Genomic DNA, 27340 nt, shown 5'->3' with positions numbered 1-27340 from the left:
ACGAAAGGTTGGCTCAAAGAATATGCACAAATATTGAACATGCAGATAGTGGATTAAATACCACTATGCATTCTTCAACTGGGGACAAGGATTAGACAGTATAAAGAATAGAGAATTTCTCAACATAGTGAAATCTGAAACTAGCTTTTTTATACCAAATAGGGCCCATAAAACCATTTCCTTGAGAGTTCAAAATGAAAGCCAGGTAATAATCACTCCTCGTTTCTCTCTCATGAAGTAAAAATACAATGTAGTGTATCCCTGAAGAAACTTCCAAACCACTTTAAAATGCTAATTCCACCACATAAAGGAATGAAAAACTGAATGTAACTCTAAAAGATATGATCCATAGGTAAAAAGTTTTTTTTTAAATCCAAGTGTAAAGGACAAACCATGTGGAGTATATGCATTTTTCACAATGAACTATGATTATTAGTAACATTTGAGCAATATTACACTTTCTGAGAGATCTTCTCATTCATTAAATCCTCATAATCATCATATTATGTAGTTAGAGATGAAATTTAGAGCAGGTTTCTTCAAAAATTTTTTACAACTAAAATTAAAAAGCATATGTTACATCACAATATATGTGCAAACACATAGGTATTTAGCTAAAACAAAAAAATGTATTAAAATACCTACTCTTACTATATACAATGTACTCTGATATTTGTGCACTATTGGTTTAATGCTGTTCTACGACATAGAATTCACATCCAACACACAATTTCTGAAACAGTGGCTCACAAACTACTGAGTTTGAACCGAGGCTCTTACAGAACAAACATCCAGGAACACACGGCCAGAGCCAGACAGAAATTCTGGTCTGAGTGCAGCAGACATATCCGGGATGAAAGTAAGGAGTGAAAATCCTTAGCACATGGGTGACCCATGAAGTGGTATGAATATGATCAAAGGGAAGGTGTATGGGGAAAAGGCTGAGGTTTGATGTGCTTTAATACTTCAGTCCTTGGCATCCAGTGCCAAGGATGTTATTTTTCAGTCTGTTCAAATGTCAAAGCAGGACTCACTTCTAGATCTGCTTTTGAATCTTGGAGTGCTACATAATGCTTTCCTCAGTTCAAACACATGTAGGAATATTTAAATTCTCCAAAAATAGTTTAACCTGACTTCTCTGTTTCTGTTTCCCAACTTCTTTCTCGTTGCTGACCATTACTTAATCTTTTTTTTTCTTTCAATAAAAGCTTACTGACAAAAGCACCTTACAGAACTCAGAAAAAATGACTGCGAGAGAACTTAGCTTTAAATTACACATGACAACAAAGAAGGACTCTTTGGACTCCTGAGTGGCTCAGACAGTGAAGCATCTGCCTTCGGCTCAGGTCATGATCCCAGGGTCTTGGAATGAAGCCCCACATCAAGCCCCACATCAGGCTCCCTGCTCAGCGGGGAGCCTGCTTCTCTCTCCCACTCCCCCTGCCTGTGCTCTCCCTCTCTCTCTGTGTGTGTCAAATAAATAAATAAAATCTTTAAAAAAAATAAAAAATAAATTACACATGACAGTCTACTGTTGAACTCAAACACATCTTCAACAAGTACTTTTGGATTCTTCAAGATCATAAACTATTACTGATTTTAAAGAGCTTCTTGTGTTTTTTTTAGATTCGTGGGGGGGTATAGGTTTTAAGAACTTCTGAAGGACATCAGGATTCTCTCCTCATTTTATAACCAAAGAGTTTCAATGTGGTAACTATTTTATTCTTTGGATTATTTCATTTTGCTCAACAAAAGCTAATAGAATAACTTTCCATCTTTCGTTATTTCTATAATCTCAATATCATCATAAAAATACTGAGTCTTCCGTTTCGAGAAAATGACAAGGACATTCTGCAGCTCAGAGGTAACTTGTTTCTTGCATTTCAGAATGATATACTAGTGCTTATCCCAATTACAGATTATAAAGATCTATCACAAGTAGTTTCACATTAAAAAAAAATCTTGCTATCATTTGAGAGAAGATATGGTCAGATAGCAACATATGATTACCCTATCTTAATTTATACATTATTCCAATTTTTTATATTTTTTGAAACAAAAGAATGAAACTTAGTAGGAAAGTAAGTGTAACCCATTGTTTAAGTTTCCTGTTTTCATATCTAGAAGCATGACAGGCATTACTGCCATTTTTCAATGAGAAAACCAAGGCCTAGAAAGGCCCTGTTTATTGACACTTAGGTCAACAAACCAAGTTACTGGAGTTTGGTGATGTTTCCATTGGTGACACAAGAATAAAATAATGAAAACATAATAAACAATCCACCAAATAACTTACGTAATCCACCTGTGAGACTTTTTTCCATCAGGGAAACACATCATTATTTAGCTGGATTGATGGAGGACAATGAATAAATAATCAAATACTCAAAGAAACCCAACTATTCCTTATGATACAAGTAAATACAATTAAAATAATGTTCTATATTATTAGATATTAGGTGACACCTCAGCCATGAAGACCACATGGCAGGTTCAGAGTTGTTGGTGCCTTGTGGAACCCCTACCTTTGTCACTGTCCTTCCCATTCTCCAGTGGTTACATCAGATTTCTATTCTCAAATCATCCCAAACACACATTTTTATCTTTGCAAAGTAGACCTGATGTTTCCACTAACATATGCAATGCTATCAACAAGCTATCCCTTGTGGAAGCTTCAAATAAGAAGTGAAATATGAAGACTTTTGAGAGGGCCCAGATTTCCCTGAAAGGCCAGTGAGACCATGTCTGTTCAGCCAGAGAATAAGAGACTCAAGAAGGTTCACTGTAGTTTTCAAGCAATCAAAGGAATTTAAAAAAAAAAAAAAAAGTCAGTTTCATTTTCACTGAGAAGAGGTATAAAAAGGAAAAGGTTTATACTAAGGCAAAAGAATTCAGACTACAGAGAAATTGGCAAGGACTCCCTGCCTAAAGAAAGACACAGCAAGAGGAACTATTTCTCCAGAGGCTTTGAAGGGAAAGGCCAACAAGTCGCGTTTGTGAATTGCTTAAAAGTAGGCACAGATTCACCCACGTACAAGATGATGTCCTTTCCTACACGAAGAGTCCCAAACAGCTATAGCATTTTTATGACTTCTTTTGCTTTCATGCTGAGAAAGTCTTTCACCCACCCAACATCAGATAAATATCAACTGTATTTTAGATTTGCATTTTTTACATTTAATTCTCAATTCAGCTGAAATTTGTCCTGATGAACGGTATGAGAAAGGTCTTCATTTTTTTCCTAAAAGTTTTTTCAGTTATCCTAGTGATTACTAGTATATTTATAAATAGCTTAGGTATTTTGTTATAGCCAAGGAATATCTAGGCATTTCCCTAAATTTCCATCATTAAGGAGTACCTAACCCCACTTTACTCCGACAATCTTGATATAACAGTAATCATTTTATTTGGAGGTGATTCAACATCCTTATCTTGGCCCATCTACATCTTCAAAAGCTCCAGCCATAAACCCTGGGCTCTGAGATCAGAGAGCACCACCAGCAAGAACTTTGGACTAACATGGGCAAGAACCCTCTGTCTGGACAAGCACACCAATTAGGCACTCTCTGAAAAAAAGAACTGTTTTCCCTTAAGAATTACCGTGGGGGGCGCCTGGGTGGCTCAGTTGGTTAAGCAACTGCCTTCAGCTCAGGTCATGATCCTGGAGTCCCGGGATCGAGTCCCGCATCGGGCTCCCTGCTCGGCAGGGAGTCTGCTTCTCCCTCTGACCCTCCTCCCTCTCATGCTCTCTGTCTCTCATTCTCTCTCAAATAAATAAATAAAATCTTTAAAAAAAAAAAAAAAAGAATTACTGTGGGATGAGGACCCTGAGATAACCTGAAGAACATAAGAGCAGGAGGTAATAAGGCAAAGATGGCACAAGGCTCCAAGAAGTCATTAGAAAAAAGAACCAAAGAATGGAAAGTCGACCCTTATAGATGTTTCCAGGTTAAAAAACCTAGAAGAAGATCTCAACTATTTAGTTGGATAATCCAGTGTACAATCAACCTAGTGAATTTCAATGGCATTTTCTAAACTTCACATTTAGCAAGTAGGGAGCAGCAAAGAGCTACTCAGTTTCCCAGCTGCCTAGCAAATAAACCAGGAGCCAGAAGCTCAACTGCCTGAAGGAGCAGACAAAAGGAATAAATGAGCAAAGGGAGTCAAGTGAACTGGGCTTGAGCGTCTGAGAAGCAGTGGGAAGCATCCTGGAGATCACGTCTCTGGGACACTTGCTCCTTCTAGTGGTGGCTGTAGCTAGAGAGACGCAGCAGTCTGTGCCCAGGAAAATTCAAGCCCAGAACTGCCAGATATGCCAGTTTTTCTCTTCACAGAGTCACAAATTCTTATGTGAGTTTCCTGTTTCTCAAGTTTGTCAATTAATTACATTTTCTTTTTAAAACACAGAGGTCAAACCAGATGTATCTATCAGTCAGATTTGGGCCAGAGATCACTAGTGTGGGAACTTAGATTATAACATTATACAACCCACAAGTCACCCAACTGTCCAAACACGATCCCCTGCCCTTCTGTGCTTCCTTTGTGTCTCCCTTTTTCCTTGATATGACAAATTATGGCAAGCTACCCAGCTCACTGAGTTCTAGGGTACATGCAGAGTGTGAGTGAAAGATGCCAGACCATCTCATTCACCCCATTTAAGAGTCAGCCAAATTCTGGTCTTAATAAGAAACTGCCATTCTGGGAATGAAGATGAGTTACTATACACAGTCATGTTGTTAGGTCAGACTGCTGACCCAAATTATTTTTTTCTATTGTAAGTGAAGAGTAAGTTCAAAAATATATTTTTTTCTTTAAGAACTCTTAGATGTTTTGCTTCACTATCAGTGACTAATGGCTCTCAAGGTCACAGGTTTTGCTGGCTTATCTCATTCTAGAAGTAAAGGAATAAACCTCAAAAAATTCATTAATTAAACTGAAAATCATTTCCACTGAAAATGCTGTAGAATTTTTAGCTTCTACACAAAGTAGACTGATTATCTACTTATTACTTACTTATCTGGTGGCATCCTACTGCAATCCAAGTAAGTCAAAAGGTTTTAAGAACTGAGTCAACCCCACAGAGATTCAACCTATGTGTCTGTCTTGTACATATCTATACATATTACCTTTTACCACAGACTTTAACAGGATTGCTATACTAGATGATTTTTGTTAATCATATAATGATCAAATTATGATAATCTAGAAGAGAAATAGAATGTTTCTATTTCTTCTTTTACTACATAGGATCTAAAAATAATGGTTTTCAATGGAGAGTAAACATGTTCACTTGAGAAGCACTGATCAGGGAAGGTTAATAAATTTTGACTATCCGCACACATTATTCTTACTAATACCTAACTGCCATAAATTCTCCATTCTGTCTATCTTTCTCCACACTAAACCCTGTGTAAGTAATATTTTAGAGGGTGGCTGATTCTGACATCAATTTGGAAATAATCAGCTTTAATTCCTAGCTGAGATCAAAATGGACAATTGTGGTAGAAAAGACCAGTGATGTCATAAACACAGCTGATTCAAATAGGAATTTGTTTTCTACAAAAAAGTTCCAAGTACTTGTGTTTCCAAACCAGATCATTTTTACCATAGAACATGATGAAAATGGAAAATGAGAAGAAAACCTAAGAAGTAATTTTTAATCCAGTCTTTAGGGGCACCTGGGTGGCTCAGTTGGTTAAGTGTCCAACTCTTGATTTCAGCTCAGGTCATGATCTCAGGGTTGTGCAATTGAGCCCCACATCGGGCTCTGAGCTCAGCGCAGTCTTCTTAAGACTCTCTCTCTCTCTCTCCCTCCCCCTCTGTCCCTCCCCCTACTCGCACTCCCTCTGGCTCTCTCTGTCTCTAAAACAAATAAATTTAAAAAATAAAATCTTTAGAATTCTTATTTTACCAGGGGCACAATGGCAGTAAGTGGCTAAAATGAGAATCGGCTCAATGAGTCCATATTTATATTAAACAGCAGCAAGCATTCATCATTAGGTATGACGTTCCAAAGGACAGAAGCCCTCGATCCTCTTTGGTTGAACACAAAATACCAAGATGACCCAGTGGTCTCAAGCCCCAGTAACAGGCCTAATCCTTTCATCTGTTCCCAATATTAATCTCTCTAAAAACACACTCATTCTTATGCACATGATTTACAGTAGTTGTGCTTTGTTTCTTATTATCAAAAAACCTACAGAATCTTAAAATTTAAAGTGCTGTACTATAAGATCAGGTAAATTATTCAAATATTGCTGATACTTTATCTTGTGAGGATACTATGACAGCATCCATTCTTTCTAAGAAGAAAGTAAGATGAGGAGAAAAGGAGGAGAAAGGAAGGGAAAGATGGTTAAAGCCCACAGGACTCAGGAACAAGAGTATGCAAGTTCCCACAAATTTACATAACAGAGCATGATACCAACACAATGATTCGGTCATTAAAGCAAACATTTTGACAATAAAGCAGAAATATTTATTGAACAATCACAATAGCAACAGGATAATCTGATATCCAAGAAGAAAGGAACAATATAAAAAAGACCTAGCAATAACGTGGATAGTTTTTCCTTTCTACCCTCCTTTTTTGACACTAAATTCTGAAGTTTAGATCTATGTGAAGAATAGGAACAAGTTTCAGAGAATGATAAAGTTACTATACTTATTTGTCATGTCAAAATAAATAGTCCTACAAAAACCTGTTCCTTCTATGAAAAAAAAAAAGAAATTAGATTTCTAAATGAAAATACATCTCCCATACTTGACTGTTCATGAAAGGCATATCCAGAGTAGATTTACTCTGAACAGTAAATGTCAAATTTACATTCTTCTCTACCACAGAAGTTGTACTTTTTCGTGCAAAAACGACACACAGTATATTACTCTTTCTTAAGAAGTAAAAACTATTGGTCCTTGCTTTGAGTTTCCTACAGAGCTTAACCATTTTCTTTTCCTCCTTCATAGAGCAGGACTGAAACCAGGCAAGCACCTCACCAGTTTTTATTTCAAAAATGCCATGGAGGGGCGCCTAGGTGGCTCAGTCGGTTAAGCATCTGCCTTCAGCTCAGGTCATGATCCCAGGGTCCAGGGATTGAGCTCCATGTCCGTCCATCCCTCGTTGTCATCATCATCATCATCATCATCAGGCTCCCACCTCAGCAAAGAGCCTGCTTCTCCCTCTGCCCCTCCCCCCACTCATGCTTGCTCTCTCTCTTGTGCTTTCTGTCTCTCTCTCTCTCAAATAAATAAATAAAATCTTTAAAACAAAAACAAATATGCTATGGAGGTTTGACTAATGGAAGTCTCAAGACAGTAGAAAATGAAATGATTCAATGTCAATAACACAGACATGTGCTCATTATATCCCAACTTACCTAATACACTGACAAAGGCATCAAAAAGATGAAATGTAAGTAGAGGCTCTTTCAAGTGACCATAGTAATCTGCTATAGTTTTAAAGACATCTTTTTCAAATCCTAAATACATAGGCTGCTTCAAATCTGAACAATTAGGCCCTGTTAAAAAAAAAGAGAGAGAGAGAGAGAGAAAAAAAAAAACATTAATGGGACGATCATGTCTAAGGATTAGTCTCTATGTATATGTATGGTGTGTACAGATATCAAGATCAGGTAAGTTTTCATGGGGAAAATTGACATTATATAAATTGACATTATAATACATTTGCTTACACAAATATTCTTTATGTCTAAATCAAAATCTATTAAAAAACAATGAGGAAAATCACTGGCTTACTTGCATTTTAAAAGAAACCCACTCTTTCTTTTACATCCTTCTGAAAGGCATTTTTGTTAAATGTAGACAATGATTATTTTCTGTGAAATATTCAATGTTTTCCTAGTCTTGACACAGTTGACCAAGATGACAATTAGCTCACATATGTCACAGACAAGTTAGAAAGCAATTTGCAAAGCTTTTCATTATTTTATCATTGCTACATTATGAAATCCTAGAGTCAGAGCTGAGTTAATCAAATTCTACCTCGAACTAAACTACTTCAGACTAATTAAAACTTACACTCTTTTTCTTAAAGATATTCAAAAAAGGAGATTTTACATTGTGTCCTGTTATTCATTCTGACTATAAAACTCTCTATCTGATCCCCAGCCAACCTTCAAAAGACAGTGTTTCAAGCAGAACATATTCCAAAGTTGGGGTAACTATAAGAAGCCTGGAACAATGTGGTCCCAGCCATACCCTAAGCAGAAGCAAGGCAAAGATCCAGTTGTATCTGGGACCAAAGAAGAACAGGAAGAAATGCTGAGCTCTCTACAGATGAGGCAGCAAATGCCCCCAAGAATCCACACACAGACCACAGATTTACATTGCCAAGTAGAGAGACAAACTGGAGCTGCCCATGTCTTGAGGGAAATGGCAAGTAGCCTCATGAGGAACAGTTTGGCCAGTCCTTCAATTCCCATGAGAGCATGGAAGAAAGGAGTGCGAGTGCACTGGCCAGTTCTGGGCCAGCAGAACACAAGACTAAAAAACTAGACCCAAACAGATCTCTATCCTCAGGGGAACAAAAGATAAAGCCAGTAGAAGTTGAAAGAAACCCTTCCTCCAGAATCACTGCAACTAAAGAGAAAGGATCAAACCAAAAAAAAAAAAAAAAAAAAAACCCAGTTAAACATTCTGAGCCTTTACATTTCAAGGCCAATGGGACCACATGAAAATGGCTTCTGTTGGTCTCCTTAAAAACCCTCTTACCTTTTAATATTCTGTATACTTCTCATAAAATAACTTAATTTGATTGACTAAAATAATGAAAATCACGAAAGACCTACATGCGGTCCCGTGTTAACCTAGCAACCAACAGAGCCGCCATTCTTGCCTGCTTCCTCCTCTGCAATACCCCAAGCTTAGTCCACTGAAATCATTTGTTTGGTATGTCTCAGCAGTGGGCCCTATGAGAGGAGGTCGTATTCCTAAGACTTTTTTTTCTCAATCATTTTGAACTTCAGAATATCTTTTTTTTTTTTGCATTTTTTTATTTCGTTATGTTAATCACCATACATTACATCATTAGTTTTTGATGTAGTGTTCCATGATTCATTGTTTGCGTATAACACCCAGTGCTCCATTCAGTACATGCCCTCTTTAATACCCATCACCAGGCTAACCCAGCCCCCCACCCCCCTCCCCTCTAGAACCCTCAGTTTGTTTCTCAGAGTCCATAGTCTCTCATGGTTCGTCTCCCCCTCCAATTTCCCCCCCTTCATTTTTCCCTTCCTACTATCTTCTTTTTTTTAACATATAATGTATTATTTGTTTCAGAGGTACAGGCCTGATGTTATTCCCGACTGATACTGGAAAAGTTTTGCCTGTATCTGTTTTTTTTTTCTTTATTTAATCCTTATAACCTACATGCACAAAGAAGAAAAACACAGTTAACCTATTTTTGTATTTACTATTCCAGTTATTCTACTATTCTTTTTTTTATTATTTTACTATGTTATGTTAATCACCATACATTACATCATTAGTTTTTGATGTAGTGTTCCATGATTCATTGTTTGCGTATAACACCCAGTGCTCCATGCAGAACGTGCCCTCTTTAATACCCATCACCAAGCTAACCCATCCCCCGAGCCCCCTCCCCTCTAGAACCCTCAGTTTGTTTCTCAGAGTCCGTAGTCTCTCATGGTTCATCTCCCCCTCCAATTTCCCCCCCTTCATTTTTCCCTTCCTACTATCTTCTTTTTTTTTTTTTAACATATAATGTATTATTTGTTTCAGAGGTAAAGGTCTGTGATTCATCAGTCTTACACAATTCACAGGGCTCACCATAACACATACCCTCCCCAATGTCTATCACCCAGCCACCCCATCCTTTGTGGCTTTATGTTTACTATTGCCTTGAGGGAAAAATTGTACTCTTCACTACATTTTGATCATCACTGAAAAATCGGTATCACAACCACACCTTAATATACATTACAGAACATATTGTAGCCTAGATTTGTTTTACCAGCTTCCTCTATTCTTTCCCAGCTGATCAACTTCCAAATACTTGGTTTGCCAAGAATTCAGAAATGGGTAATTTAGCTTCGCATTTATACCTTCTATCTCATCATTGCCAACTCTGGCCAAAGATATAATTTAAATTTAATTTACTTCAAATGGTTGAGCAGGAAGAATAAAAAGCACTCTCCCAAGCTGAAACCACTCTACATCTCAGAGGTTCCAAAATATTAACCAAAAACCAATGAAAATTTAATAGTTAAACACAGAAAACTTTAGGCTTCACACAAGCTAATAATTGGTATTCATATTTAAAATGATAGTATATAATCATTGTCCATATATTATGACTGAGATTACCTACAATAAACTGCATAGTTACCTTAATTTCATTCTATAATCAGACAAAACTAACACCAGTTAAATAAATCATTCAGAGTCTACTAATTCAAAATTTTCTTACACCTATATCTGTACTCGCTAGCCCTACCCAAAAGGTACCTTTCTGAGGCCATCTGTGAGGCTTAAAGGCCCCATAGACCAAATATCACCATTGTTAGTCAACCAAAATAACTAGAATTCTTCTCATTAAAATCACTTGTGTGGGTTAAGCCATTAACCATTATAATCCCTTCTTTGGGTAAAGCCTTCCAAAAAATCCCCAGAAAAATAGCAGTGTTAGTGAGATACTATAATAACACATTCTTTACAGTGCCTATGATATCCAATGAAGTGAATATCTATGCTGTGAAATGGACTGCATAAGCCTATGCAAATCCTCAGAAGGACCGCCACGATCCAGGCCCTGTCATCTTACATCCAATAACTGAAATACCCCTTCTTGTTTCTCCACACGAAAGTTCTCCTTCCAAACCATCCTGCTTATCAGTCAGACTAGTCTTCTAAAACATTTTTTCCCCCTTAAACCGGTGCCCTATAAAAAGCTAATAGTAGACAGGATCTGCTGAGCAAATTGAGATGTAAATACAGGGCATACTTAGGAATATGTGTTTTAGAAATAAAAATAGAGGTTTTAAAAATAAAAATGTATAAACTGTCAATAGGCCACTATCTGCACAATATTATATTCAATATAACTAATTTTCCTTCACGGTGATGAAACAGTCAGAAGAAGTAGTATGGATTTTATCTGTAGTGTGATTATATCCACCAGAAAAGAGAAACACAACATTTCTTCAAAAATGTTCTGTAACTCAGCCCCTTCACCAAGTCGCAAATTCATCACTAAAAGCACACTGGTCCCAAAATAATTAACTGCTAGTCTCACAGGTGTCAAATCAATGTTCAGGCCATTGCACAAAAATATTTTCTAATTCAGGGCACTAATTTCTGTTAATCTTATAAACCTGGGGGATAATTAGTACTTACAATTTGCCAAACACTTCATAGCTGACAGTACCCAATGAGGAAGCTCCTCTGCAGAGAAACGAAAATAAAGAAGATATTTGATTCAGCTGCATATAACGCAAGGAATTACATACATACATAGAATCATAAGAATGTATAACCTGCCCAAATAATATGAAACATACCTGCCAATCATAATCATAAATTGCACATCACCTATTAATAGAACGGCATGTTTAAACACTGGAAAGCTTTCCTAGGAGCAGTGTCACAACATGAGCTTGTGCAGATCATGCCTGCAAATTTCTCAAAGGACAAGATGCACCTTTTAAAGCTTTGGTGAAAAGCAGAAATTTGGTTTATTCCAAAGAAACAAACTAACTGATCAGTTACCCTAAGAATTAAGGAAAAGACAGAAAAAGTAAAAATATTAGTTACCAACTATATTTGTGAATTCAGTTCACCAACCCCCCCCAAAAAAGGGGGTAAATTCTCTATGTCTATTGTCCAATATAAGTATCATTTTGCATGTTTCAATTTTCAAAATGTTTCAGGGCAAGAAAGTTCCATTGATACACTAATATAGGCTATTAGTTTTTGGACAGCCTTAAAATAATAACTGTTAACATTGCTACAAGAAATCCAAGCTAAGCCTTTTTCCCAGAGTTCCTCCCCTCCTGGCCCTGACACAGACATCTGATGAGATGGACCCGCACTCATGCTTCTGCTTCTCCATCTTCTTCACTTTGTGAAAAACTGCAAAGACACTAATCGAACTGTATTAGCTCTAATGAACCTGAGGCTTGTGGAAGTGTTCTTCTTTCTAAGAACTTGGTAAGACAAAAGATGACTGATGATCTAATTAGTAGGTAAAAGTATTAATGTTTGCTCTACTCAAAGAATGTGGAAGGATTTTAGATGTATTTCAAAGGCAATAGCCCCATCATTCTATGTAATTTAATCGTATAGGTTGATATTAACCTAACAACTCATGAAGTCACAAATTTATTTGTTTCCTGATACCATCCATTCCCAATACAGAGGCTACATAAAAGAGGAGGTGTCTCAAGTTTCAAAGACACATTCTGCTCCTGTCAGGAATTGGGACCTAGAAAAACCTCTTTCCCTCTCACAACTGCTCAGGCTCCTTCGGGTAGAGTTCTATCTTGCTGCCCAGGAGTCCCCAGCCCTAAATTTTTTTTTTTTTAATTTTTTTTATTGTTATGTTAATCCCCATACATTACATCATTAGTTTTAGATATAGTGTTCCATGATTCATTGTTTGTGCATAACACCCAGTGCTCCAGGCAGAATGTGCCCTCCTCAATACCCATCACCAGGCTAACCCAGCCCCCCACCCCCCTCCCCTCTAGAACCCCCCAGCCATAAATTTAATAATAATTTATAAAAACCCAAAAGTACTACACCATCTTCCCACATCCAAATGTCATTCTAGTTCCAGCTATTCCCAGAATCAAGGGTTGGAAGTAAAGAAAGAACCATTCAAAAAACCCATCCAATTCTGGCCCATCCCCAATTTAAGAGAAGAAAGATTTAAAATCAGTTTGGGGATTCTGGTCCACTACAGGTACCATGCCCTTATTTTTCCAAATAAAAAAACCAGGATAGGCAGCTGCTAAATGTCTTTTTTTTTTCCTGACTTATAAACTGGCTTGGAAGAAAAAGAATAAAAAAATTAAAGCACCTTCAGCATTTAAAGGCCTACCTTTATTAACAAGAAAAAAAAAATGACATAAATCAAGACTATCCCAGAAAATCTACCACAGAGACACCATATGAAAAGGTCAGTGAGAACCTAAAATCAATCAGACCCACTTGAAACCTAAAATCAATCTCCAAGATCCAGTCAGTCACAAACTGACTCAAGCACTCAGGTCTTAAACTTACTTCTCAGGGATTTTTCTGTGAATAATACAGAACCACATAATGCCCAGTGTGGCTAACACTGAACTAGCCTCTGGATGGATTGTGCTGAGGCTTTCACTCCTGGATGTTCACCTTTCCTTGACACTTCCTTAATCCACACAATTATTTAAAAGGCATGAGGAAATGAGACAAGGCTATACATAATGAGAAGGTACATTTATTGAGGGTTTAGGGAAGGATCAAAAAAGAAGCTGATGGACCTGCACAGCCAACACAGTGGGTCAAATGGGACCAGACTGGTTTTTATGGACTTACTTGACTTGTCATCAAGGATGACAACTCCCTGCTTGCTCACACTATACACATTATGGATGATGAACTTGGAGTTGACCAGTTTAATGTCTAAGACTTCTTCCAAAGAATCCAGGCCAAGGACTTTCTGTAAACTGGAAAGATATATGATAATTAAATTAATTACTTTTTAAAAAAATCAGTATTACCCAAAAACCTGGCATGTAAAATATCAATCTTTAGAAAGTCTTTTTTTTTTTTTTTTAAGATTTCATTTATTTATTTGACAGAGAGAGAGAGACAGCAAGAGAGGGAACACAAGCAGAGGGAGTGGGAAAAGGAGAAGGAGGCTTCCCGCTGAGCAGGGAGCCTGATGCGGGGCTTGATCCCAGGATCCTGGGATCATGACCTGAGCCAAAGGCAGACGCTTAAAGACTGAGCCACCCAGGTGCCCCAAAAGATCAATCTTTAAAATGCGTTGTTTTCGGGGCACCTGGGTGGCTCAGTCATTAAGCGTCTGCCTTCAGCTCAGGTCATGGTCCCAGGGTCCTGGGATCGAGCCCTTTATCAGGCTCCCTGCTCTGCAGGAAGCCTGCTTCTCCCTCTCCCACTCCCCCTGCTTGTGTTCCCTCTCTTGCTGTGTCTCTCTCTGTCAAATAAATAAATAAAATCTTAAAAAATAAATAAATAAATAAAAATAAATAAATAAAATGCGTTGTTTTCATGCATTTTATCCAATCTTGGCAAAAAGGCTAGAAATTGAATATGATGAAACAAACTTAAAAGACCTTTTGGCCATTAACAGATTGGTTCACTAATTTAATAACATAACACCCTGAATGCCAAGAAAATGATTTCATAGGTATAGATATTATAAAAACAAAAACCAGCTTATCCAATGATGAGAAACTGCTAACAGTATGTTTGTGAGGGAAAAAAAACTGCTATATAACATCATTTACTTTAATTACCTGTAGTATACCAAATATCTAGGAAACCAAATTTACCTCTGTGTTTCATTAAACATAAAACTTCAGGATTACTAGAAAGTTGAAGAACTTTTAAATTTCTATTCTTAACTATTATATAAATGACAATAGAAAATTTCCAGAATTCAGTTGCAAATAATACAAAGTTAAGGTTTTAAGACGTAATTTCAGAAAATTCAATATGCAGAGAGTAGTAGAGAAGCAAAATAGAAAACAGTGGAAGTGCTCATTAACATCAAACGCACGTACTATGCTAATGTCATGGACTTCCATATCTCTTCTACGTTGGCCTCTGTCAGCTGCCTGCGGTAGACGAGACGGCACGCCGGCACCTCTCCGATGGCAATACTGTGCCGCTTGTACCACATCTCAGAGTTCTAGTTGGGGGGAGGGTCGAAAGAAAGAGAACAAATATTTCAATAGACAGTGATATGATTTTATCAGAAATTTCTTTGACTTGGTTATTTGTAATTTGATTTAAAATAATAACTAGAAATATGAACTCATTTTCTTTGCATAGGCTACAGAGAAGTCGAGTATAACCCTTCAGGATGAGGTCACATTATAAACGAGTATTCATAAATCACAAAAGAACGATGGCAATAAACACGACATTGACTATTTTTTCCCTGTGGGAATTCTAATCAATGAAGTAGCCATGAGATAAAATTCAGAATTAAGTCAAAGAATACCTATCCATACTTACACACTGTCCAAATTGAGTAATTGTTTAAAACAAACTTAAAGTCTATTACTTCCAAGAGTTCTCTATTTTTTATAAGCAAAGATCAAATAAGTACAAAGTCAATGAGCAGCCCCCAGATCTTAGGCAACTGCAGAAAGCAGGAAAAACAAGAGCTCCACAGCACAATCATTTACAAATATATTCTATAAGAGTTTTTACAAAAGTATCTTTATAGAAAAATCTTATACACTTGGAAAAACAGAGCCAGAAATTTGTTTTGTGATTTTGTTTTTGGAAGATTATTGAATTACAAAAGAAAGTTAAAGACCATGTGGATTTGTGAGTTTATTTAAAGTATCTAAATTAGGTGTTCATTTTTGAATGCAGGCATATAAACTGTTCCATTTGCCTAGCAAACCTACTTCCAAAAGTTATCTTAAGGAAATACCATGGGGGCACCTAGGTGGCTCAGTCAGTTAAGCGTCCAACTCTTGGTTTCAGCTCAGGTCATGACCTCAGGGTTGTGAGATCGAGCCCTGGACTGGGCTCCACACTGGGCTTGAGATTCTCTCTCCTTCTCCCCCACCTCATGCTCCTGCTCTCTCTCTCTCTCAATAAATAAATAAATAAAATCTTAAAAAAGAAAGAAAGAAAGAAAGACCATGGATATATTCAACTATTTATCTGTAAAGATATTGCTCATTACACTGTCTCCTAAAAAACTGGAAACACAGTATATATCTAACAGTAAAGGCCTGGATAAATAAAATACATTACTTTCATATTAGACAAGACGCAGATATTAAAATATGATGTCAAATGTCTAATAACATGAAAAAATAAGCTAAGCACACTGTTCAAAGTGAAGAACACAGGCGATGAAAAGCTCAACAGGATCCCATTTTTGTGTTAAAAGTTTGTATGGAAAAAAGGATACACTAAAAAATGTTCATGTTAATTCTCTCTGGATGATATCATAAGTAATTTATTTTCCTTTGTCTCTGCCTGAAAACAATTCTATTAAATAAATGAATAACAGCAATAGTAATTAACAGTTACTGAACACCTGTGTGCCAGCCACCATTCTAAGCGCTTTATAGATATGAATTCACCTGATTCTCACAACAAGCCTGCCCCAGAGGGTACTATTATCATCCCAGTTTCACCATTAAGAAAACTGAGACACAAACACAATGAATAAAACAGAGAAACAAGCTCAAATAGCTAGTAAATGGAGGAGCCAAGATCCAAACCCAACAGTCTGGCTCCAGAGTCCAATATCTTACTTTCCACACTGTACTGCCCCTCAGCAAACACAACAGTTTTATTTTATTATTTTATTTTTTTATTTGTATAAACGGTGAAGCAAGAGAAAAGACAGGATAAAACAAAAACAAAAACCAACAAGCAAAGAGGAAGCAAAGATAGAAACAGGGAAAGTAAAATAGAAGAAATGAATGATGAGCTGAAGTTCTTCAAGAAAGATGAACTCTTTCTTTATTGACCATCAACCTCCTCATTCTAAAACCCACATCAAGGACCAAGTGGGGAAACAGATCCTGCTCTGCCATTCTTCCTTTGGACATTGCTCAAGAAGCGGCAGCCGAAGCTTTGCTGGAATTACAATGAGCAGGGAGCCCAAACCTCTCCCACTTCATTCAAGAGGGAAGTACAAGACACAGGTAGACGACGAGAGAAATGATAAGCTTTAGGAGAAAATGGTTGATGAATCTAGGACACTGGTATACCACTTCAGGGCTCCTGGAAAATTAGAAAATGAAAACAGAAGATACAAGTCATTGTCACTGGAGCATTAAAGTGTGCTAATGAGTACTTGGTTCTACAGATGACACCAGGAATATTACAACTTCATAGAACCAGGTGGAATAGAAAAGGGAAGTTACTATATTGATGACATACATACATATTAACTTAATACAGGATTTTATCTCTTTTGTACAAACAACACTAGATGACCTTATAAAGAAAAAAAATGCCTGTTGAATAACCACTCTACCAATGGGGCCATGTTAGATGTTGAATTGCAAATGTTCATAAAAAATGTCCCTGACATCATGGAGCTTACATTTTAACTTTCTCTGGGACAGGAACTATCAACTAGACCTTAAGTAAGTAAGTATTCCTCATTAGGAATAAATTAAAAGTCCTCAAATACCCAAAGTAGTTCCACTTTGTTTTCTAGTTCTCTATTTTTGTATTGTATTCTTCACTAGACTATGAGCCTTTTTAGAGTTAAAACTGTACCTGTGGAGCTAACACAATGCATGGTACACAGCAGACACTCAATAAATATTTGTTGAATGAATAAGTTAATGATCTTGCCTTTAAGTTCCAGGACCATTATCTCCATCTGCCTGTGAGATACCTCCATTTAATACAGACCATGTTTACCACCAGACATATTTAAAGATTTTTTATTTATTTATTTGAGAGAGAGAGAATGAGAGAGAGCAAGCACATGAGAGGGGGGAGGGTCAGAGGGAGAAGCAGACTCCCTGCCGAGCAGGGAGCCCGATGCGGGACTCGATCCAGGGACTCCAGGATCATGACCTGAGCCGAAGGCAGTCGCTTAACCAACTGAGCCACCCAGGCGCCCACCACCAGACATATTTAAAACAAAATTCATCGTCATCCTGCAAACCTGCAAGCCCTATGGAGTCCCTATTTCTGTCACTGGCGCCACTGTTTTTCTTGAATTATCTTTGATAAAGCCTAAGCATCTTTTTTTTTTTTTAAGATTTTATTTATTTGAGAGAGAGAGAGAGTGAGTGAGCATGGGCTGGGCAAGGAGGGGCAGAGAGAGAGGGAGAAGCAGACCCTCCACTGAGCAGGGAGCCAAACGCGGGGCTCGATCCCAGGACCCTGAGATCATGACCTGAGCCGAAGGCAGACGCTTAAACGACTGAGCCACCCAGGTGCCCAAAAGCCTAAGCTTCTTAACTATTATTCTCTTCAAACTGAAAATACAACCACTTTAGGAAAAAAAAGTTGCTTTTTCTTTTAATTAAATTGCCTTAAAATGTTTACATCACATCTTTGCAAATAAAAGTATGAATTGGACATCTATCAAACTAGATTAATTTAAAATACTGGTGTGGGTACAATTCTTAAAAACTGCCATATGAAAGTTTCTCTCTGTATTTTATTTTTTAGCATTGCCTCAATCATGGTAGTCTTCTACGGGAATATATTAAGGTAAAAGTACCCCCCAAAATTACTTTATTCTACATTAAGCTTAGGTTTCTCCAAACTAGCAGAATCTAACTGTTCATTATTAGGGGTCATTCCACAATACTTCACACCCTAACCTTCTCACTCTCAACCGGTAATAGAACAAAATTCAAGAAGATGCAAAGAGCAAGAAGAGTAACTTCTAGAACACAGGAGAAAAGGAGATTATAAGGGAGCTGCCACAGAAACCTGCTTGGTCTGAACCTATGAAAAATACCTACCATGTATTCAGTCAAAATGTCAGCAGGAAAGAGAGAAAAGGTCCAACAGCTAATCTTTCCTTGTTACTGTTCTGTCAGCTATTGACACATAAGATATTGTTTTCAAGTACTTTTGGACCATTGTTCATAGAAAGAAGTAGACTAAGGCTGGTGGTTCACAGACCATTTCCTACTTCTGGAGGCTGCTAGCCCTGCCCCCAGCCACCACCACGGCCACCACCCCACTCCACCCCCATCTCCCTGCCCAGCTTTTAGTAATACACTTACCATCACAACTGGCCTCACTGGGATGTTTTCTTGTGAAGTGCTTGGTGGGGGGTCATTCCATTCCGGAAATTTAATAACATCCTTTTGGTATGTAGGCTTCTTTGGATATGGTTTCAGGGGTGAGGAAGGAGGAAATCTAAAAAACAAGAAGGAAATCTCTATTACTGTAGTCAATGGGAGACACAGATATTTTAACAATAGTTCCCATTTCTTTTATCCTTGAGAATTTATATGATAATTCCAAACCTCAGATAATGAGGTCATGCTCAAATTATCACACGTGGCTCACTGTACCCAACATATGTGTTTATTCTTTTTTCTTTCTTTTTTTTTTTAAAGATTTTATTTATTTGACAGAGAGAGACACAGTGAGAGAGGGAACACAAGCAGGGGGAGTGGGAGAGGGAGAAGCAGGCTTCCCTCCGAGCAGGGAGCCCGATGTGGGGCTCGATCCCAGGACTCTGGGATCATGACCTGAGCCGAAGGCAGATGCTTAATGACTGAGCCACCCAGGCGCCCCCATATGCGTTTTTTCAATGTTCATTCATTACACCTATCACATAAACACAGGAACCAAACATGTGACAAATTATGAAATAAACAGAATATGTTCTCTTATCAAATGATTTTCATGATTATAGATGTTCTTAACAGGCTGCTAGGGCAAGCCATTTCTTTCACTCAGCTCGCAATCCTTACTGCCTCACAACTCTCTCCAAAATTTATAGATGGTACATATGCAAACAGAAATTATGGACAGACTAATCCTCGGTGATACTTGCTGAGGAAGAGTATATTGGCACAAGAATCTTTTAGCCTTTTATATCTATTTCAAATACAATCCTCTTTCCCTTGAATATGGAACACTTCACAATGAGATGGAAGCCTCAGTCTTGGAGGAGGTGAGAGCTGCCCAATGTCCTTCTTCTGCCTTTTTATACCCTTCTCTACCCTACCTCTCCAAGGCCTTGGCACCATCACTCCTTGGACTAACACAGAGAAGCCTAAATACAATCTAATCTTTAAACTATTCTAGACCATATCTGATAAAGAACAACAGAAAGGTAGTTAAATACACATTTTCCTCAGGGGATCTTTTTCTGTTAGTTTGTTAGAAAAAGATAAATTGCACTGCCTTGAAAAAGTAACACAAGAACTCTCCTTCTTAATGTTGACATGAAACTCAATAGGTAGTTTACTTTTTATTTATTTAAGCCAAAATAAAGGTTTAAAATCTTATCCATGTTACCCACAGGAAAAATAATCCAAATAAATGATAAAGATCTTATTCTTAAATGCATACAGAAATAAATAACTTTTAAAATGTCTATAGTTTACAAAAAAAGTTTGTACTGAGGTGAATCAGGAGAATCACATATAATAAGCACTATGGAGGAACATTTCAAAAATAGTCACAATAGACTTGAAAAAGGATGGCTGATGAAGAGAAGTTGAGTTTCATCTTCTCCGAAAAGAATATCCAATAACTCCACTTTATTTGAAAAGTCAGTGAGAAAAAAATGAAATCATTAAATCGAGTTAAAGACAAATAAACTGAAAGACAGCTTAAATTTTTTAATCAAATTGCCAAGGCAGGTATTTCCAAACAATTCCAAAATACAAATTAAATAAATCTCTAAAGCCAGTGAAAGTTACTATACCTCTTAAGTGAAGGCTGGCTTACAGAAGTCCAATCCTATTTCCAAGAAGCCAACAATCACAACAGAAGTCCTACTGCCAACCAAAGTACGGCACGTATGCACACACTTGGGGACACACACTGTCTATCACATTCACATACACATATAATTGTGCAAACATGTCCAGGGAAATCACAGGTCACCCATCCTTCAGTTCTTTAAAAATTCAACACCTTCCCTACCCCCAGCCCACCACTGATACCCACTGTTTACCCTCCCAACCCCTTCAACTAAAGTGTGAAAATTTGACCTAAGTTCCAGCCCTAATTCTCTCACAAACAGTCTATGTGTCCTCTAGAAAGTAACAGTGTCTCTAAGTCAAAGTTGGTTCATTTGTCAAATAAAGGGATTATATTGGATGACCCATAAATGTTCTCCTGGGTTCAAAATGTGTTTCCTGTATCCCCACACCCAGAAACAAGAAATACCTTCCCAAAACCAAAGCAGAAGTTCTTATGTGGAGAACTGTGATTGAAGAGATACCAGGGAGCCTCGTTCTTCCTTCGCCCTGGGACGAGGAGGTCTCTGCCATAACGTGTGTCGCTATCCCTAGCCAGTGTGGGATCTTCACAGCAGCCTGGCCAGAGACGAAATGCAGAAGAGCTCCCCCTGATGGACTACTTTTACTGTGTGCCCTGAAAGTTTTCCGTGTCATTTTAATACTTTAATCATGTCATCTCAGGCTTCAAAGCCTGTCAGGGATGATCTCATCCAAATGTCACATTTTTTTTACTTACAGAAATGAAGGCCCAAAAGAGGAAAGCAACTTACTAAAAGCCTCCAACTAACTGGCCAAGAGAACAAACCATCTTGTACAAAAGATATGCAAGCCCTTTAATAAGGACATTATAAAACTTTATGGAAAGACATTAATGAAGTAAATTGATAGAGAGATACAACATGTTGGTAAATAAGTAGACTCAATATCCATATTCAATAGTAAAACATCAACAACAGTATTCCTCATGGAGATATATACTTACAAAGAAATTCCAATCAAGGGCACCTGGGTGGCTCAGTCAGTTAAGCGTCTGCCTTCGGCTCAGGTCATGATCCCGGAGTCCGGGGATCGAGTCCCGCATCGGGCTCCCTGCTCAGCGGGGAGCCTGCCTCTCCCTCTGACCCTCTCCCCTCTCATGCTGTTTCTCTCTCTCTCTCTCAAATAAATAAAATCTTTAAGAAATTCCAATCAAAATATAAAATTTTCTATGAAACATGATAAACTGATTGTAAAATTGATATGGAAATGCAAGAGGCCAAAAACAATCGAGACATTCTTAAAGAAGAAAAACAAAGTGAGGAGACTTGCCCTACCAGCCATCAAGGCTCATTCAGATAATATGGTAGGGCAGCTCTGATGGCACGGACCGTGGATTCACACAGCCTCAGCATTGCTGACATTCTGGACTGGATAATTCTCGTTGTGGGGGGAGCTGTCCTGTGCACTGCACATTGCTGACAGCCTCCCTGGCCTCCATCCACTGGATGCTAATAGCACACCCTCCCAAGAGTGACCACCAAAAGTATTTCCAGACATTGTCCCCTGCAAAATGGCTCCGAGGTGAAAATCATGGGCCTAGAAGGACAATCGAAAACAAACATACACATTTCTTCAGAAACCTGATTTATGACAGAAAAGACATTACAGATCAATGAGAAAGTATGGACTGTTCAGTAAAGAGTTCTGGTCCACCTGGCTATCCCCTGGGGAAACGTGAAATTGCATCCCTGCTGCAGAGCACGCTTCCAAAGATGCTTCACACGGGCACTTCCCATCGCCATGCTCCTCTGCAAGGGGTCTTGCCACTACCCTATCAAGAGCTAGCGCGTGTTTCTCTCCTCTTTTGAGTCTGGGTGAGCCCTCTCCAACTGCTTTGGTAACTAGAAGATGGTAGGAGTGAGACTGTGCCGGTTCTGGGCACTAGCCCTTAACCGGCCTGGAATGCACTTCCTGCCTCTGAGAACTCCCACTCGGCTCACCAAGCTCCCTCTTAGAAACCAGCCATCACGTACAGAGGGGCCACGCCCCCGAGGGCAGCATGCTGAGACGCCTAAGCCACAAAAAGAGGCCATGGAAGATGAGACACTGCATGGAAGGAAACTGAGCTCAAGGAGCACCTCAGCTCCAGACCTGGGCGTGCAGAAGTCATCCTGGAGGTGGATGTTCTGGCTTCAGCAGGCCCAGGCAATGTCCAGCTAAGACGCCCCCTCAAATTCCTGACCCACAAAATTATGTAAAAATAACAAGGATTGCTTGTAGCCCCATGTTTGCACCTAGTTTTGTTACACAACCACAGAGAAGCTGAACAGAAATGTGGGGCACTTCTATCAGGACAGGCAGTGAGTGGAGGCCGGAGAGCTCAGGGAGACTTGTTAGGGGAAGCCTGGAAGCACTGTGAGGAAGTTGTGGTTGAAGGCTGTAGAAAAGATCCGTGTTGCATAGCAGCACCAATTTCAGTCAAAACTGTCCCCTGTCGAGACAAGGAAAACACAAAAGGAGGATCTGGAAAAGGGGTTTTCCAGGATGAATGCTGAAAGTGCCAACTGGTTTCTTTTAGCCTCGATAACAAGGTACGGATAGACAGAGATAAACTAAAAAAGGACCACTTCAGTTTTTAACCAAAATCTAGAGGAAATACAAAGGAGCCATGACTTGATTCAAAAACAAAACTATTTCTCATCCCCAAATCTCAACCCCAACAAAAGGTTCTCAAAGTAAAAATGGCCTTACAACCAATATCAAATTCAAGATGTTTCTAGTAAAACATGGTCTGAGGGCAGTCACATGTAGCTATAAAAGACTTTCACTGAGGCGACTGGGTAGCTCAGTTGGTTAAGCAGCCAACTCTTGATTTTAGCTCAGCATGATCTCAGGGTCATGAGATCAAGCCCCACATCAGGCTCTGCGCTCAGCAGGGAGCCTGCATGAGGATTCTCTCTCTCCCTCTGCCCCTGCTCCTCCCACCACTCACGTGTGTGCTCTCTGTCTAAAATAAATAAATAAATCTTAAAAAAATAAAAAAAGGAATACTCATGAAAGAAATTGAGGAAGACACAAAGAAATGGAAAAACGTTCCATGCTCATGGATTGAAAGAACAAATATTGTGAAAATGTCTATGCTACCTAGAGCAATCTACACATTTAATGCAATCTCTATCAAAATATCATCAATTTTTTTCAAAGAAATGGAACACATAATCCTAAAATTTGTATGGAATCAGAAAAGACCCTGAATAGCCAGAGGAATGTTGAAAAAGAAAAGCAAAGCTGGTGGCATCACAATTCCAGACTTCAAGCTCTATTACAAAGCTGTCATCATCAAGACAGTATGGTACTGGCACAAAAACAGACACACAGATCAATGGAACAGAATAGAGAACCCAGAAATGGACCCTCAACTCTATGGTCAACTCATCTTCGACAAAGCAGGAAAGAATGTCCAATGGAAAAAAGACAGTCTCTTCAACAAATGGTATGGGAAAATTGGACAGCCACATGCACAAGAATGAAACTGGACCATTTCCTTACACGACACACAAAAATAGACTCAAAATGGATGAAAGACCTAAATGTGAGACAAGAATCCATCAAAATCCTTAAAGAGAACACAGGCAGCAACCTCTTTGACCTCAGCCGCAGCAACTTCTTCCTAGAAACATCGCCAAAGGCAAGGGAAGCAAGGGCAAAAATGAACTATTGGGACTTCATCAAGATAAAAAGCTTTTTGCACAACAAAGGAAACAGTCGACAAAACCAAAAGAACCGACAGAATGGGCGAAGATATTTGCAAATGACATATCAGATAAAGGGCTAGTATCCAAAATCTATTAAGAACTTATCAAACTCAACACCCAAAGAACAACTAATCCAATCAAGAACAGGGCAGAAGACATGAACAGACATTTCTGCAAAGATATCCAAATGGCCAACAGACACATGAAAAAGTGCTCAACATCACTTGGCATCAGGGAAATCCAAATCAAAACCTCAATGAGATATCACCTCATACCTGTCAGAAAGGCTAAAATTAACAAGTCAGGAAACGGCAGATGTTGGCGAGGATACAAAGAAAGGGGAACCCTCCTACACTGTTGGTGGGAATGCAAGCTGGTGCAGCCACTCTGGAAAACAGTATGGAGGTTCCTCAAAAAGTTGAAAATAGAGCTATCCTACGACCCAGCAATTGCACTACTGGGTATTTACCCCAAAGATACAAATGTGGTCACCTGAAGGGGCACCTGCACCCCAATGTTTATGGCAGCAATGTTCACAATAGCCAAACTATGGAAAGAGCCTAGATGTCCATCAACAGATGAATGGATAAAGAAGATGTGGTATATACATACAACGGAATATTATGCAGCCATCAAAAAATGAAATCTTGCCATTTGCAATGACGTTGATGGAACTAGGGGGTATTATGCTAAGTGAAATAAGTCAATAGAGAAAGATAAGTATCTCACTGATATGAAGATTTTGAGAAACAAGACAGAGGATCATAGGGGAAGGGAGGGAAAAATGAAACAAGACGAAACCAGAGAGGGAGACAAACCATAAGAGACTCTTAATCTCAGGAAACAAACTGAGGGTTGCTGGAGTGGGGGGTGGGGTGGGAGGGATGAGGTGACTGGGTGAGGGACATCGTGGAGAGTATATACTATGGTGAGTGCTGTGAGTTGTGTAAGACTGATGAATCACAGACCTGTACCTGAAACAAATAATACGTTATATGTTAACAAAAAATTTTTAAAAAAGAAAAAAAAAAAGACTTTTACTATAACCTCAAAAAGATAGAAGGCAGTACCTTACAGACCACCTTGGTTAAACTAAGAGTTTAAGAATTTTGAAGGTGTTGGACCAGAGCAGACTCACAAGAAGCCCAGGCAAAAAAAGAGCCTGTTTCAAAGACATATGTGGGACTTTTGTCTAATGGAATAAACCACAATAAAATTCACAGAAAAGCCACAGCATTTTTAAGACAATAATACTAGCCGAATCACCACCTACTTGGACTAAAAATCAAACAGTTCAAAATGCAAAAAACAGTCAAGAATCTCAAGTTTCACTAACCAGGAAGTATATGAGAAAGCTATTCCTCTGCAAACATGGGCCATCTCTTATGGAAAAGGAAAAATGACTAAGCATGCAGAGCCAAGACTCCAGGAGGAAGAGCCAGGAACCATGCAGAATCACTCACAAGAAGCAGAACTATGCCCTAATCAAGGAATGGCAGACATATGTTCAACTGCATTTTAGAAGTGCTATGGGCCTATGATTGCTTTATATGACCCCATAATGGGATATATTTGGGGAGTCATGATGCAGGGGATGAATGTAGTTTGCAAATGAATGCCACTGTAACCAGAATGCATTCTGCAAGGATGGCCACAACAGCATTGCCCAACCTTCCCAAATGAGACTCTTCCCCAAAGTGACCTTGATGAGGTCAAAAACTCAACAAGATGAGATTATTTCTCTACCCCCTTAAATGTGAGCAAGCCCTGTGATTGCTTTGACAAATAGAACATGGCAGAGGTGACGCTTTACCAATTCTAGGCATAGTTCTTAGCTACCTAGGCATAGTTCTCTTCTTGCCTTTTGGAAATACTTGCTTTTGGGATGCTCATTCTTGGGACATGACCAAGAATGGTTGGAAGGCAGCCACCATGTAAGGATAGTGACCACCTTAAGACCATCATGCCACAAAAAGCATAACCCATGTGAAGATGTGCTAGAGGACCAAACCCCATGTAAAAATAGAGAGGGGCCAAGAAGCACAAAGGCACCAACTACATCTGTGAGTAGAGAAAGAAGTCATCTTGAAAGTGAATTTTGTAGCCCAACTAGTGCCTTATGGGTAATGGGCAAACTGCCAGATGAGCTCTTTCTAAATTCTTGACACAAAAACCATAAGCAGAATAAAATGCTTTAAGCCATTCATATTTGAGGCAGGTTGTTTTTCAAAAACAGAAAACCAGAACAATCTCAAATTCACACCAAGAATAAAAATCATAGGTAAACCATGAAATTTAGAATATGATATAAGAAAATATCTCTCTGACTTTCAGTAATGAAAGAACTCCAGTTAAGCAAGATACAAAAACCACAAAGTATAAAAAAAGATTGACATATTCACTTTACATTAAAATAAAAAAACTTTTCTGGGGCGCCTGGGTGGCTCAGTCGTTAAGCGTCTGCCTTCGGCTCAGGTCATGATCCCAGGGTCCTGGGATCGAGCCCCACATCGGGCTCCCTGCTAGGTGGGAAGCCTGCTTCTCCCTCTGACACTTCCCCTGCTTGTGTTCCCTCTCTCGCTGTGTCTCTGTCAAATAAATAAATAAAATCTTTAAAAAAATAAAATAAAATAAAATAAAATAAAATAAAATAACTTTTCTGCTTGTCAAGACACCATAAATAAAATGAAAAAAAACAAAAAACAAAACCAGGAGATCTTTGCAATCCAAATAATTGACAAAAAGGATTAATATCCAGAATATATATATTTAAACTCCTAAAAATTTATAAGAAAAAAAAAATTCTATAGAAGAAGGCCAAAGACATGAACCAGGCATCTCCAGATGTGGAATCAGAAATGATGAATAAACATACAAAAACACTTGATCCATGAGTAATCAAATAACATCACAAGCATTTCACACTTACCAGATTGGTGAAAAATTAAGTCAGTCAATATC

General features: G+C 38.5%; 1 protein-coding gene across 2 annotated transcripts in view; it reads right to left on the bottom strand.

The window, feature by feature from the left end:
• Positions 1-27340, bottom strand: part of DEPDC1B (DEP domain containing 1B) — an 80822-nt gene that overhangs the window by 24333 nt on the left and 29149 nt on the right. For both annotated transcript variants that reach the window (XM_032403505.1, XM_032403506.1), the window contains exons 3-7: positions 18945-19080; positions 14769-14896; positions 13555-13685; positions 11374-11421; positions 7377-7517 (exon numbers count right to left, since the gene is read on the bottom strand). In XM_032403505.1, coding sequence (XP_032259396.1) covers positions 7377-7517; positions 11374-11421; positions 13555-13685; positions 14769-14896; positions 18945-19080 — 584 coding nt within the window. The remainder of the gene's footprint in view (positions 1-7376; positions 7518-11373; positions 11422-13554; positions 13686-14768; positions 14897-18944; positions 19081-27340) is intronic.

The sequence above is a fragment of the Phoca vitulina genome, unplaced genomic scaffold (assembly GCF_004348235.1).
Source record: "Phoca vitulina isolate PV1807 unplaced genomic scaffold, GSC_HSeal_1.0 scaffold6, whole genome shotgun sequence".
NCBI lineage: Eukaryota > Metazoa > Chordata > Mammalia > Carnivora > Phocidae > Phoca > Phoca vitulina.
This window is presented reverse-complemented; position numbering and strand designations above follow the sequence as displayed.